The following is a 15104-nucleotide window of genomic DNA, read 5'->3' as shown; positions in this document are numbered from 1 at the left end:
GAAAAGAAGGTTCATTTGCATACATTTGCATCCTATTACCACATCAAACCTGCTGACTTGAAAGGGATGCCTTGATTAGGAACACCACCAAATTATTGTATGTCTACATCCTCATCCACTCCTCCACCCCACCCATACCTCTTACTATCTCCTTTCACTCTGAGTTTTGTTACTGTGCGCTACACATCTTGTGAGTTTTTGTGCATCATTATCGAGGATAACGCTGCAATATTCTTCAAGCTTTGATGTGCCAAACACTTCCTGTAACCCCATCTCTGTCTCTCGCCTTTATTTTTCTGCCTCTTGCTTTTGTCTCGCGCCATGAGGTCATGACTCTCCTTTTTCTCCTTCCTCAGTGTATCCCTGACAGCCTTGACAGAGCTGTCAGACATGTATGATATCTGGACGTACGTTTGTGTGTTGTGTGTCCGAACACACCTTTGAAATGCTTATACCCCTTTTACTGCCTATGACCGAATGAGGCAAATGGCATCATAGTAAGTTATGAGCCTCCGAATGATGAGTCTGTGTCGGTGTTGGAATAAAAATGTGATCCTATTTCAGCTCACTGATTTATATCACTGATTCTTATAATGAAAAACATCCTGACTGTCACTCATGTCAAAGCACGAAACAGAAACGGTGCATACCAGAAGGAAAGTCGATTAGGATTTTTGTCACAGCAGACAGAAATCCATGCAAACTAAACCCCAAAATTCAAGTCATGATGCTTATTTTTCATTTTTTATGTAATTACCTTAACTATAAACCTCATGTCTCTCAAGTCTAGGCACCAAATCTCAAGTGTTTTTTAAAGTGGGTTTAAACAGTGGATCTTTACAAAAATCACTGTGTTGTGCATCCCAAAAAGTGTTTGTTTCATGCATGTGCTATCTATGCTAATTTTACCAACTTTCTATCATTTTTGAGTTGGGTGACACATGTCATTTTACTGCAAAGCAATACTCTAGTGCAGTATTTTGAAAAGAAAAAGATTTTAAAAAATACAATAGTGTCACCCAAGAATTAAAGTATTTAAAGCATTTTTACCCAATCGCTTCAGGATATTCTTCATCTACCTTCAAACTACCTTTAAAATGTCTTTTTGATTAATGATCATAATTTGTGTAAGTGCTATTACTCATAACAGTGTTGAATTTGACAATTATTTCAAGCTTTCAAGTGTTTCTGCGCTCTCACAGTGCAGATCCCAGTTCATGATTCCCCATCACTGTCATAACAGATTCAACAACAAACACAACTGTGTAGATTCTTTTCCAGAAACAGTTTTTACCAATAAATTCACATAATTCATATTATGTTTATGATAAACAGACTCCACATTCTTACATACTCATTCCCACCCACACATGCGTGCACATGCGTGCATGCACAGTGCATGTGTACAGTATGTTCACCAAAGAGGCTTAATTGGATACTTTGTGCTGTTTACCAAACTAAGTGACAACTAATGCAATTGCACAATTAAAGTTGGTAAATCTTTCTAATTGAGACAAACAAAACCATCAATACAAATCAATAAGATGCTCAGAAGTTGCTGAGACTAAGAAATGGCACTGAGAAGACAGCTTGAGAAAACTCACAACCACTGGAAATAACACCAATCAGACATAATTCTATAATTACCATCCAAATCTGAGCACGTCATCGTGCTCTTCAGCAAAAGCTTCAAATGGACATAAGACGCTTGCACAATGTGCATTAGAGTCCTAAAGGTCTGGTTTTGATATAAATAGGCTGAATATAGCAAGGTGAGCATGTCTGCATCTTGTGAATATGTGTCTGGTTGGGTTTCCATCAGTACATGTATACTATCCCTGGGTTGCTCAGTGTGATGCTGAGCGCTGTAAAGCAAAACCATAAATAAATGCCGACTGGGGATTTTACACCAACGAAAACAAGCTAGTTTTGAATGTTTTATTTTAGTTTTAGCCACAATATGAAGCTTGATGGTAGCTGATTGAGCTGCCAAGTGATAATCAAGCCTTCATTGTGTGCTAATTTAATCAGCAAACAGTGACACACTAACATTTGGCCACTACCGCTCTCTGTTCAGCCCCTCTCAGTCACCATGTCACCCAAAAAGCCCTTTTATTGCTTGTTTCCTGGTCCAAAATTGTCTTCTTTCCAGCTTCTGCTTTTCATTCCCAGGCACGTTGAGCGCTCCTCTTTGCATCTTGGAGGATTCGCTCACCAAAAGCGGTGCCTTCTAGCCACAATATGTGGTCTCTTATCTGTTTAATTTTCTCCCACCTCGAAAGCATGCCATGGCATCAGCCTTGTTTATTACTGTCAGAAAGACACCAGTGGAACTCCCACTGGTGTGCCATTATTATCGCACAGATGGCGAAGAGGGTTTAGAGAAATCGACAAAGCAAAAGAGAAGGAGAGGGGGAAGGAGAGAACAGAGAGAGGGAGGGCCGTCTGAAGAAAGAAAAGGGAAGAAAGATGGAGAAGAAGTGACTAAGAAAAAGAAGGATTTTCTTTTTTTATCAGCATCCGAGCGGTTTGTGAATTTAATTAGCAGTACAGATTTTTTTGTTTCTCTAATGACAAAATAATTTGACATTGCTTTGTTTATAACAAATATTCTCTGTAGTGAGCATCTGACACACCTTTATCCAGTCAAGGTAAATCCCTGCTGACAGAAACAATATTTCCCAGAATGCACTGACCTCTATATACACACTCGTTGACTCCTGACAAACTCACAGTTGGAATGTGATGTCGGAGGGTATCTTGGGATAACTCTCACATGTGTCCTTTTTTGTGTGACTGATTGCATTAAGGGTTTTTTCCAAATGCCCAGAGCAAAGAGTTCAGGGCAGCGGAATGTGACATTGACTAAAGTCTCATGAGCTTTGAGTATGAAATGCTTTCTGGAGTTAGTGAGCACTGGTTGAAAAATGGCTGAAAAGCAGAGGATTATCAAACATTATTTATAACCGTTGGCTCAACAGCATTTAAATGCCACTTGAAACACTGTTTGAATATTTGGAAAAAAATGTTTAAACCAAACCACGCTTGCTAACACTGGAAATGAGACAAAAATCTGATGTGAAGCAAAAAATCCCGTGCTGTCGATGGTCGATATTTTACTACAAGGTAACGGGCAGAAGATGCAAAGGTTTCACTCAGGGGAAACAAATTCTGCATAATGATCAGGCATCAAAATAAAGTAACATATTTGTAAAAACAACAAAGAATGTATAACATTGTGTCACATCACATTTTAATGGATACTCGTTAATGCAAACCTGTTTCCTGATGTGTTGTCATCATAAAGAGTCAAAGCCAGTCTATTAAATGCTGCTACAGATGCAGAGATACACACAAGGTGTCCCTGGCATTGATGCCATAACACACCAGGCACAGCAACCTTTTAACGAGCAACACAGTCCACATTTAAAGGCTGTAATTATCAAATGGGAACACTCACCTTTTAATTATGCTTTTACTTGCTGGTTAATTAGTTGGATAGATTGAGGAAAGCATTTTGGTTTGACTTAAAACATTCCCCATCAAACTGTGTTTATATGTGAGCACATGGTTCTTTACCTCATGTCTATCTTTATCCCCATCACCCAGTGCATCGCGATAACAAACCCAAAGGACAGTTTGTGCAGTTTGCTGAAAACATTCTTTTTTTCCCAATTTATGCTATATTTAAAAACATATATAGTGAACATGACACGACACTGGAATTCTGACACAAATGTGTCACACGGCGGTGTTTTTCCATATACATTTTAATCAGCTTGTTTACTGGCAGCTTAAATGTGTGTTATGGCTGCTATATTTTCAATTTCATGCATGCTTCTTGTTAATTGGCTTGTAAGTGTGTGTATGTGTGCATGAGGAGGGAAAGTAAAGTCATCTATTCCCCTGTGCAGCCGCTCCTCGCACCTGTGCAGCCCAAGTCAATCTAGTGGGGCTGATCCATGGCTGAATGCTTTGGAAAAGCCTAAGGTCACCCAGGAAAAGACAAGACTGGAGTCCACAGAGATAGGAGGGAAGATGAGGAGGATTGTCAGTAAGAGAAGGAGGATTACACTCCAGAAAGCAGTGGAGCCTTACCCCTCCCATCTCGTTCTTCACGTCGTGCAGGAAACACAGGAATCCTTGGCGAATGGGCGCTACAAAATATTCTATTCGTTCTTTTCATACTGTTTTATCTAAACTTTAGACGCGGCCTCCATTGCATGTTTGTACCTGCACAACATATCAGCTCAAGGGTCATTTAATTAAGTGTGAAATAAATAAATAAATGAATAAATGATGAAATAATGAAATGCTCAAGTTTACAACTGTGGAGAGGTTCTTGTGTGGCCTTTCACTCTCAATGATGAAGCAAAAAAACAGATATCAAACAAATAAAATCTGAAACATCAGTACCCTTTATATCAGTACTCTTTGTCTTGAATAATGTTTTAAAGCTACACGGCTGTTTAGTTTTTCAATTCAGTGCTCTTGAGCAATGTGCTCCACATTCATTCAATCCAAAAAAGACCCCTGAGCAAAAAAGTGCAAATTAAAAGCCAGCAAGCCCCCTTCCATCATGTTTAGTGTTTTTAAAAAAGGTTTACAATGGGTCCCAAAGTAAGATTTTACATTGCTCAAAAACACCCTCACTGAATGAGAGGTCGACTGTATGACCCGCAACACACACTGAACCAACATCGTAGCTGGCGGTACGCAAGCAGCGCCAGGGTTCGTGCGTGATATATCTGGTTCCAACCTCCAGAGAGTATCTGTGTCACTGTCCTGTCTCATTGGCTCGGGCTCTGGAAGGATCTCTTCTAAACCCACACCATCTCTACTTGCCAGGTGAGATTTCCTTCCTGACGCTTTGGAATAGCTTCTCAACAGAGGGCAGTGAGGCGGGCTTAGCTAACTAGGCACAAGGACACAGTTTTTGCCTGGTCACTCTGGCAGAAGGAAATAAATACTAAACTGTCCAGAAACCAAATTCATTGCATGCAACTCTGAAGACAGAATAAATAAACTGTTCCAAGAAAGAAGTGGTGAAGTGAAATTTCCTGGATCGCTGGCTCAGTAGGAATCAGCGTATAGCAGAATCGTTACTCGGGGCCAACAGTTCTCTCTAAAATCAGAGGATAAGAATAAAGAGATAAATGACTGTAAAAGTGTTTAGGAAAAATGGTCAGAAAGATATTTAAACAGACATTGTTTGAAGCAGTAATTACACCAAAGCTATTATTAGACCTTTGGTCCTCTTCAGAAAAAAAAAATCACGCTCAGCTCAAAAAGTAATTAATCAAATTCAGTATCACATACTTTTAAAACTCAATGCATTGGCCTCTTGCCATGTTCTTAAAATATTATCTTAGCACAGTGACTAATTTCCTGGTTAGCTGAGCACTAATGAATGCCTGACTATGTTGCCCAAAGCATGGAGCACTGGCATGTATGCACGGTGGGTCTCTGTGTGAGAGGACGAGCAGTCCTTATGACTCACATCTCCTTCTGACTCTGCAGCCATCCCATAAGGATGGCAAACGCGAGCGTTGCACACAGTGTCAGCGCTAAACAATGCTCCCGGGGACAATCTACACCTGTTTTACAGCTGGCTGGGAATACCACTTGATACTCGTCGGAGGAAATCATTGCAAAAAGGATCAGGTTTCGTCTTACTAACAAAAAATGATTAATTCGGTGGCAAATAATGCCACAAACCGGCTCAATTTATCCCCATTTACTGTCTGAATTGATCACACTTTTATAAGTGGATTTGTCTCAATTTGTTGTAAACACAAACTGAATCAGATTATGCATTGATCTCACGCCTGCGGTGAAATTCATCATTCTTTTGTTGATGATGATAAATTAATGTCTCAAAGCGAGTAAGCTGAAACAAAATGTATCCTCTTTTATAGGGTTTGTAATATTTAAAGGCCTCACTCAGGAAGTAGATCAACTTCTGAAGTATTCCTATGAAGCATTATCTTAGTCTAACCAGTTCCTAAATATTAAAGATGATCCTTTCTAAACTCCAAATGTTATCTTTTAAGCAACACACTTAGTTTTACTGCTTTGTCATACCAGCTGTTATTCAGATCCAGAGTGAATGTCGTATTGCTCGATGGTCCATACAATTCCTTTAGAAAGCTCGCTGCCACGCGATTAAGCTCTCTGCTGTTCTCTACCTCACAAGCATTAACATTAGCAGGCAGCCTGATCAAGGCAGTCCCGGCATACATTACAACCCTCCTCTCTTTAACAGCTGAGCTTGTCCACAGATTATTGGGTTGTCATGGCAACCAACTCCTCATCCACCTACACCTTGGTCTTTCTCACCCATTTTCTCTTTTCTGTGCTTTTCTTATCATAGTTCAAGCTACAACACTGTTCTTGTAATAAAAGAGGAAAAAAAACAGATTGTTCTGGGCTTGGTGGAGTTTTTACTAAACCTCACAGTGCATAATCAACTGAAAACTACAGAAGTGGCTAACCAATTTAGGGCAACCTCTAATATCTGAACCATATTTTATATGGCAAATAACCTATTCCAGAAAAAAATTAACCCCCCTTCCCAAAAAACAGCATAATTTATCTGTAAAGTCCAAATCCTCCTGTCTGATTCTCCGTAGCTCTGTTGACCCCATAAGCATGATAACAGTCCATTTGTTGGCCGAAATCTGTGAGTCTAAACTGTAACTGCCTGCAGATGTTCAACTTGAGACCGGCTACTGATTACTGGCCAGCAGCATGCAAGCAGACTTGTAAACAGAAAATAACAAATTTCCCATGTGAGATGACTTCTCACAGTATTGTGGTTTGTTGTTTTTGTGTAAGAGACCGAGTGCATGTGTGGTGTTCAAATGCACAATGACCACTGCATCTCATATTCATTTTGATCTTATTTTTCCAGCTTAGCGAGTCTTCCATTGCTTGAGTAGAATCCCTCCTCATTTGTGGATGCTCACATGCACACTTTCACATGCGTATGGATGTATAGTCGTAGCTCAGGGCTGGAAAAACACACTCTTTGAAAAGGAGGTCGGATGGAAGTCCGGAGGTTAGATTTTGGAAGAAGTTGTTCTGGGACTTAATTAGTAAAAGGCCCCACATTTAAAGGGGCTAAATGCCCACGAGCTCTACTCTCAAATCTGGGACAAATAAGGTGCACGTAGATATTAATATAATGCTCACAGACACATAGCAGGAAGACAAAGATGCAAGAATCTTTTGATAAAGTACGTCAAATAAAGAAGCAGTCCCTACAGATGCTGCTACAATATCAAATACACTACATTCACTGGATTTTTTTCTTAGCTTACCCCTTCACAGTGGGTGGCAGTTGCCAGCATAGATTCACAGCATTTATAGTCATTGGTGCGCACGTTCAGTATCTCACAAACCTTCCTTAACCAGTAGATCATTCAATGTGCGACTACCTGCAGAGCTTTTGGGGCAGGAGGAGGTGAAACCAGGAAGAAGCATAATTAGCCGTTGTTGAGAAATTAGTAGTATTTGTTTAACACTAAACAGCAGAGTGGATTAGAGGAGAGTGTGCTGCCTTTTTAGGTCTTGACCTCTAAGACTCCAATCATTTGTTCACGTTAACCACTGTGAATAAAAGCTTCTATCTTTAAAGAAAGAAACAGAATCATCTTGCGAACCTCTCGATGAGGTGATCTGAGTGTTTGGCAGGGAGATTCGTTCTCTAACTTGTTGCATATTTTATTATATTTGGTGTAGGGCTGGGCCATATCATACCATTCACAGTAATACTGGTATAATGTTAGGCAATGATAAGAAAATTAAATATCGCGATAGAATATGGTTAAAACATGCATTCGCAGTACCTTTGTTTTCATACGCACATGGTGGAAAAGCATGGCAGCGACGGAGAATGAGAAGGGTGAAAGCAGATAGTTGAATGAAACGGATGAACCAGAATTGGTTTGTAAAAATGTGCAACTTCAGTGGTGTGGAACTGGTTTGGCTTTCGTCTATCAGATACACACCAAAGCACAATGTTTGACAGAGCATGCTAGCGGGCGGTCGTTATTACCGTGTTTTTCGGAAAATACAGCACACTTAAAATCAATCCTTTGATTTTCTGAAAAATCGACAGAGCCCCTTATAATCTGGTGCACCTCATGTATGAATTCTGGTTGTGCTTACTGACCCCGAACCGATGTTATGTGGTACACGGCGCTCAAAGATCTGTCAAAAAATGTTTTAGTACGAAGCTATGAAGCCATACCACTTGATTGATTGTTGGAGCATTACGGCTACCCTAGTCAGTAATATGGACTTTGCTTTAACATAATATTACCGTATTGTGTGTGTATAACCTCTTTTTAAGTTATGTGGATATTATACATGGTTATGCTGAGGATATGTCGGCCAATTTCCACTGGAAATATCTTTTAGTTAAACTGTCAGCAAGGAATTTGCATTTGCACTGTTAAGTTTTTTATATAGCTTTAATGCATATAAAAAAACTGCTGCTTGTTCAAGTGAAAATACATTAACCCTTTAAGACCTACCATAGAGCCAAGTCCGCCAGAGCTTATATTATATTTTTACATTTTTTAGTGCCATTTTTGGGAGCATTTGAAGTTGCTATACATCAATACAATCATTATAGCCCAAATTTTAATAATATGTCTGCATTAAGTGCATAGTAATTACATAAATTGCAAAAAAGTGCAATAAACTACAAAAAATTGAAAATCGTTTTGGGTTTTTTTAACATATATTTCTAGTTAGAGAAATTTAAGAGGCTTATCCCTCAAAACTGTAAATACAAAAAAGTTGCACAAAATAGTTTCCCACCACAGGAAATTTATTTTGAGTGTCTTCATAGTTTTTTTTTTTAAATACACCAATTTTTATATAATGCAGGAAAAACGAAAATAAATATTATAATGCAAATTTGCAAAAAAACAGCATATGCATCAAAATAAACTATTTCCAGCAGTGCAATTTGAGTTCTAAGCATCCCAGGAACGATACAGAAAGTCATAAAGTCAAACATAACTTTTAAAAACACCAGTATAGTCTTATAAGGCCCTGAAGGTAAAAAAAAAAAAAAAAAAACTACATTTCCGCGAAAATGATTTCACTTCCAGTTCCAGGCAGGTAATGGCGGACATGCGGTAGTTTGCGCTGATGTCTATTCTGAGGTAGGAAGTGTTACGAACAGCTGCTCGGATCAGCAAAGCGTGTTTCTGGAATATTATGTTTTTGTTGCTGCAAGTGGTTAATATGCAATTTCTTTCAAAGCTATATGTGGAAGGAAACCATGACTGAGGACAAGCTGATGGCATAAGATGTAAGTACAACTCCTCCGGTTTCATATGCAAAAAAAATTATTGCGCTAGCTTATGTGGTTGCAGTTCTACCAGGATTTAAAAATAGTTACACAAACCGACCGGCTTTAAAGGTTTAATGGGGGGGGGGGGGGGGGGGGTTGCACTAATAAAGTTGTGGAGTTGTAAAGTATCTTGTCTCGTGTCAATTATATCGTCAGTTATATCGTTATCGCAAATTTTCAAATGTGTATCGTGATAAATATTTTTGGCCATATTGCTCTGCCCTAATTTGGTGTATAGCTGCGTCACACATATTTACACCAGATATGCACCACTGAACAAAACCTAACCCATCTATCCTTTAGAAAAGAGACAGGAAAAACTGCCTATTTTGTATGCATGTCCTTTAACTGATTATCACTTTTAATATATGTAGCATGATGATATACCAAGTATCTAATCCAAAGTATACAGCTAAATGTCAGAACAACAAACCATATACCGAGCAGACACAACATAAATCTCTGGAGAATGGATGCAGGAAAGAGAACATAAGAAAAGGAAAGAAGCAGAGGTATTTCAATAAATTATCACTTACTTGCAGTGTTTGTGAGGCCCGCTGAGTGTCTCGATGACAAAGCATTCGCCACCATTTAGGCAGTAGGCCAAGTCCTTCTCATGACAGGGCTTGAAATGCTCCGAGTGTAGCGGAGGGACAGTTGGAGATGCTGCAGAACAAACAAAGAAAATCTTGTCAGTCACAAGCACGGTGTCCTTCCTTCACCCTGTAGGGAGTTTTTCAAAAGCTCAGTTTTTACCCAACTAAAACAAGAATAAGCTAAGTTTACTAAAATACCTGTGTACACGTAGAGAGGACCTCATTTTCACTCGCCGTGTCTTCAAATAAATCATGGTTTTATCTTGAACTACAGTAGAAAAATACCAGAATTGTTTGGCGCCAGCCAAGGATGCATAAGAACAGTTTGTCTGTGCCTACAGACAAACCTGACGCACATTGTGGATAAAACCAACATGCGATTGTTTGTTTAGACCCTGCGATGTCACAAGCAAAAGATGGATGGAGGACAGGTAATAATCTGTCTCTTTATGATTAATACTCTATAGTTGCAGTAATGCTGTTGGAGAACATCAGTTCTTCCAGTGATTTATCACAACTTGCGTGAGTGATTGTGCGTAGTACACAAATCTAAGGGAATCTGCTCGATGTATATTAATAAATGACCTCCTAATTGAAATTCACTAGCTGGACCGACGTCCTCATCTTAGGTTTGACAGCGTTTTAGTAGGTAAAAGTGAATGCTTTGACATGAATTGAGCTGCGGTTTGGGGAAGGCCTCGAAGGGAACTGGCGATGGCTCCCGGGCCTGGCAGATCCCCATGCACTACATAGAAATGAAGAAGTTAAAGAATTGAGAACAAGGGAGGGAGGGGCACGTAAACGAGAATGAACAGCTTGCAGAACAGGGGGAACTTATATAGATGACAACCAGAAGGAGCGTGTTTGGAGGCGTGGTCCTGCTCCTGAAATTCCGATACATAATCTCCAGTTAATAACAAACAGTTTCTCAAGAGAAAGAAAAATGCACTATCAATGAAATAATGGTGTTATGGGCATTTTATTGCTGGTTGAGGATAAGATCAGCATTGATTAGAAAGCCTGTGATGGAGCCGATCAAGCTTTCAGATGCAGGGAGAAATCTGATCTGCAGATTTATTAATACCAGACTGGGCTCCTGACTCTTTCCTTTGTGCTTACAAATGAAAAATGAGTCTGCTAAGGGCTCTCATTAGCAGAATCCCAGCTATGTTTTTCTTAAAGTAGCTAGATGAACTGTGATGAACCAGAACACTATGCTTCAGTGATTAAAATCAGTTTTACTTAGAGGATGCTGTTACTTCCACAAGAGTACTGATCACTGTATTAGGTTGTTCTTTAATGATGTGTGGAAGATACATCCAAGTGAACTGAAGATTTTTCAATCAAGAAATGAGGAGAGGGGAGGACTGTGGAGGTGAGTTAGAGGTGAGTTATTTTTGTATGGGCTCAGATCCCTTAATCAGCAGTATGAGGCACCACAGGATTGAGTGGTGGGTTGGCTTATGAGACGCTAGGTGCTGATCAGACCCCAGGGATATTCTGCAACCACTGATAATTAGCAGATGAGAGACTGGTTTAAAGTTAGTAGTTGAACCGGGAACTAAGGAAAGGGGTAAACTGAGGTTTCCAGTAGCTTGGACAACATGGCGATATGCGCTCAACGCCGGATCCGAGGCTGACATGAAAAGCACGTACAGAGTAATGAATTATTTACAAATAAATAAATATTTCTGAATATCTGTTTCAGTTTAAATACCGACCTGTTATTACCTGGGTTGACAGGATTTGAAGTTTGCTATTTGAAGTTTGGATACACTACAATTTAGTTTAGAGTTGTCTAAACTAAATTGTAGTGTATCCAATTTAACAACTACCCAGCTTTGGGTAAAATATGAAAAAAATTACCATGACTGGTTTCAGATGGTTTTCAAATTTTAGCTTTAAAAATCCACACATAATGATGATAGCGATTAGTATTAAGAGAAAAGAACAAAAAGGGGGAAAAGGTTTCAGCTTGAGCTTGAAAACAATTGGTGCTACGGAAAAAAGTTAGAGTTCTCTAATCATCCAGGGAGGTCTTCTTAACCCTGACAGTGAAGCTGTCACTTCCTCTAAAACAACAAAACAATGCAAACAGTGGTTGTACCCAGTGGCATGACCAAAGCCTTAACCAATACCAGTTAGTGTCGAAGTTTCTGGCTCTGTGGCTAAGATCTAAAAAAGTCACCAGTGTCATTTGAATAATCTGGGAAATATAATAAACACATATTGTTCAATCATGGCAACTAACATTAAGTTTCAACAGCAGGTTTAGGGAGAGAGAACATATGCAGGAAAGAAAGCAGCATTATTTTGCTGTTCGCATCCTGTGGATTCACAAGGTAACGGTGAGAATGAATTCATTCTGAAAACAGCATTTCAACTAGACAAGGACAAATAGAGAGATTAAGAGAAGCCATGATTGTAAGAGAATTCACAATAACTATCTCCTTGGGTATGTCCAGACATAGATGCCTCGCCTTCCAGTGGAGCACATCCTGCCCACAGAGACATTAAAACAAAGGCCTGAACCACAAAACGGTGCTGAATCTTTCTTTGCACTCAGTCTGCAACACTAGATCTTTTTTGAAACAAAGGATTTCCTTCCACACACGATTTCATGCTTGGACTGGGTTATGCTGTTTTGTTAGTCTTTGCGATAAGTGACAGAAGCGCCATTTGTCATCGTCTCCCTTTGTTTTTTTTGTTGACAGAGTTGTCACAATGCACTGTAGGTTGTTTAGCTTAACACTCGTCACCTGTCAGCTCAGACACTGTATGCACTCAAAGAATTGTATCATTCTAAAGAATGCCAGAGTAGACTGAAAACAGTAATTTCAGTCTGCTGGAAATATCAATGCAAGTTTAAAAACATAGCCCGCAGACATCAGGCGTCAATCACTACAGAAGAAAACAGTCCAATTTACTCCACTATGATGTGAAGAGAAGGTTGGAGAGGCCCCGAAAGGATCAATAAACCATTGGGTGCTGGATAACACAACCCTCCAATTCAACTCGTCTTTTCCTTCCTTTGTCTCCTTCTCTCCTTCTCTCCTTCTCACTGATTACAAGCAAGAAATGAGGAAGGAATAAGAAAGCTGCTGATTTTCACCTCTGCATCAAAGCGCTGCTTGATTGTGGAGTAGAGGAAGCTGTAGCCATTTATGTAATAGTTACAGAATTAATGATGGAAAAAAGAGCAATCAGGGTCCTTTCTGAACTTCTAACTATGACACAGATGTCTTCAGTAGACACTTCAAGATGAGAAGAGATTAGCTAGAAGGATATCAAACCACCAGTAAGGGCAGGTGATGCAGTATTCATGATTTCATTTTTGTTCTACGACTTTGGAAATCCAGATCAACGGGGGGGGGGGGGGGGGGGGGGGGGGGGAGACATATACTGAAGGAATTTCAGAAGTTCAGCTTGTCTACTTCAAATAATACTAATAATTCTAATATTGCTACTTTAACACTATAAATTTCATCACCATGTATGTTTTATGCAAAGTAAGACATTGCTGCTACAGAGATTTGTAGCCATATTCGCAAAACAAAATGCTCCCAGTGATGAAACTCTAAGAAAAGTCTAAGAATTATGAATCCTTCAAAAAATTCCCCCTACTCTTAAGGCTAGACTTTGTTAACAGTAATACCAGCTCAGAACAGGAAGTAGAATTCTTAAGAGGGTAAAGAGTTTAAGCAGAAGAGAGAAACTGTTAAGACCTCCTGCTGTTGCATTTTAATCCCCAGTCTATCCCTTTGGAGTAATATTTAAGTGTGGTTGAGCTGGAGAGTAGCATCTTTGTAAGGATGTACATAATCAAAAAATGATCCTATATAAAAGTGGAGGGGCAATAGAGTAAAAAGTCAGACTTTGGAATTTTGTGCCCAGGTGTTGTTATTTTTCCTGTACGGATCTTGTACTTTCATTCACATCTTTTTACTCAGAATAACTTTATGTTAGGAGGCAAGCTTATTCTATTAGCTTCACTTATATCGTCTTCACCTAAGTCTCTAAGGCGATCCTGCACATTAAACATTATGCTAAATCACGATGCTCAACCATCAGCAGTGAGTAAAATCTCTCTCCCAAGCCATTTTCCCTTTTTTGTTTATTTGTTGTGTATTCCATATAAGTTTGACACAGGTAGGATAATTTCTCATACTTGAACCACCATTCCCTCTGTCTTTTAACAGCAAGTGCTGATGTAGGCTAAAAATAGGCCCTTGGGTATGTGGTCAGCAGCCACTTATTAAGTAGTTCAAATATTTCCCTTCAAAATGAGAAACGATGAGAGGGCACTTTCAGGACATAAGCACCACTATTAGCCCTAAAATCCCTTCAATATGGATGTGTTGGCCTCCAATCCAAATTAAATTCCTTCCTTTTTATATTCATAAGGTAATGGTCAAACAAAGTTATGTTTGCAGACCTCATTTACAGCTCTTTTTCCTCACTACTGTTATAGAAAACATGCCATGCCATATTGGATAGTTCATTTTTTGTGTGACATGCAAAGACATGTAAAACAGAGCTACATACCAAACCATAAATGAAAGAAAGAAACTCAGACGTTCTCCTCATTGTTACAATAAATTTGAATAAATTCATATATAATATTGCTTAGTGCAGGCGGTTCAGTTGGTTAAATTGTCAACAATTCTGCAGTCTAGACAGAACAGAGCATCTCCAAAGTGTTGCAAATGAAAACACAAATTCTCTCTTTGCTGCTGTTGCAAAACTTTTCTGAATGCATTATCTGAAAAAGAGAAATGCCAGCTATACAAAAATCTGCTTAAGCTATATTCAAGTCATAATTTATCAGGCACTTACAGTTATCAACAAAGCACTGATTAGGGAATAATCTGTGTTATCTTTTTAATGTGATGTGGTGAGCATGCATTGCTAGTGAAGGCAGTAGTTATATAACCATATATAACTGTCTGAATGCACCCGGGGCAATCTTCCTCGACCTATATTATGGTTAGCATTAGTTAGCTGATATGTAACATTCTTTGGCAATATTTAATCACTCTTGACACTGTCTACCCTCATGTGTTTTCCACCATATGCATCTGTACCAATACCTAGATGTGGCTGTTGTGGGTGAAGCACAGAGGTCCCATGAGGAGGCC

The 15104-nt window shown here is 39.2% G+C and overlaps 1 protein-coding gene across 1 annotated transcript in view; it reads right to left on the bottom strand.

The window, feature by feature from the left end:
• nrg3a (neuregulin 3a) overlaps positions 1-15104 on the bottom strand; it is a 356235-nt gene that overhangs the window by 142712 nt on the left and 198419 nt on the right. The window contains exon 2 of the mRNA XM_026189295.2: positions 9907-10036. Within this exon, the coding sequence (XP_026045080.1) occupies positions 9907-10036 (130 nt within the window). The remainder of the gene's footprint in view (positions 1-9906; positions 10037-15104) is intronic.

Source organism: Astatotilapia calliptera, chromosome 13 (genome assembly GCF_964374335.1).
Source record: "Astatotilapia calliptera chromosome 13, fAstCal68.1, whole genome shotgun sequence".
Lineage (NCBI taxonomy): Eukaryota > Metazoa > Chordata > Actinopteri > Cichliformes > Cichlidae > Astatotilapia > Astatotilapia calliptera.
The sequence above is the reverse complement of the archived record's forward strand: the minus strand, read 5'-3'. Positions and strand labels throughout refer to the sequence as shown.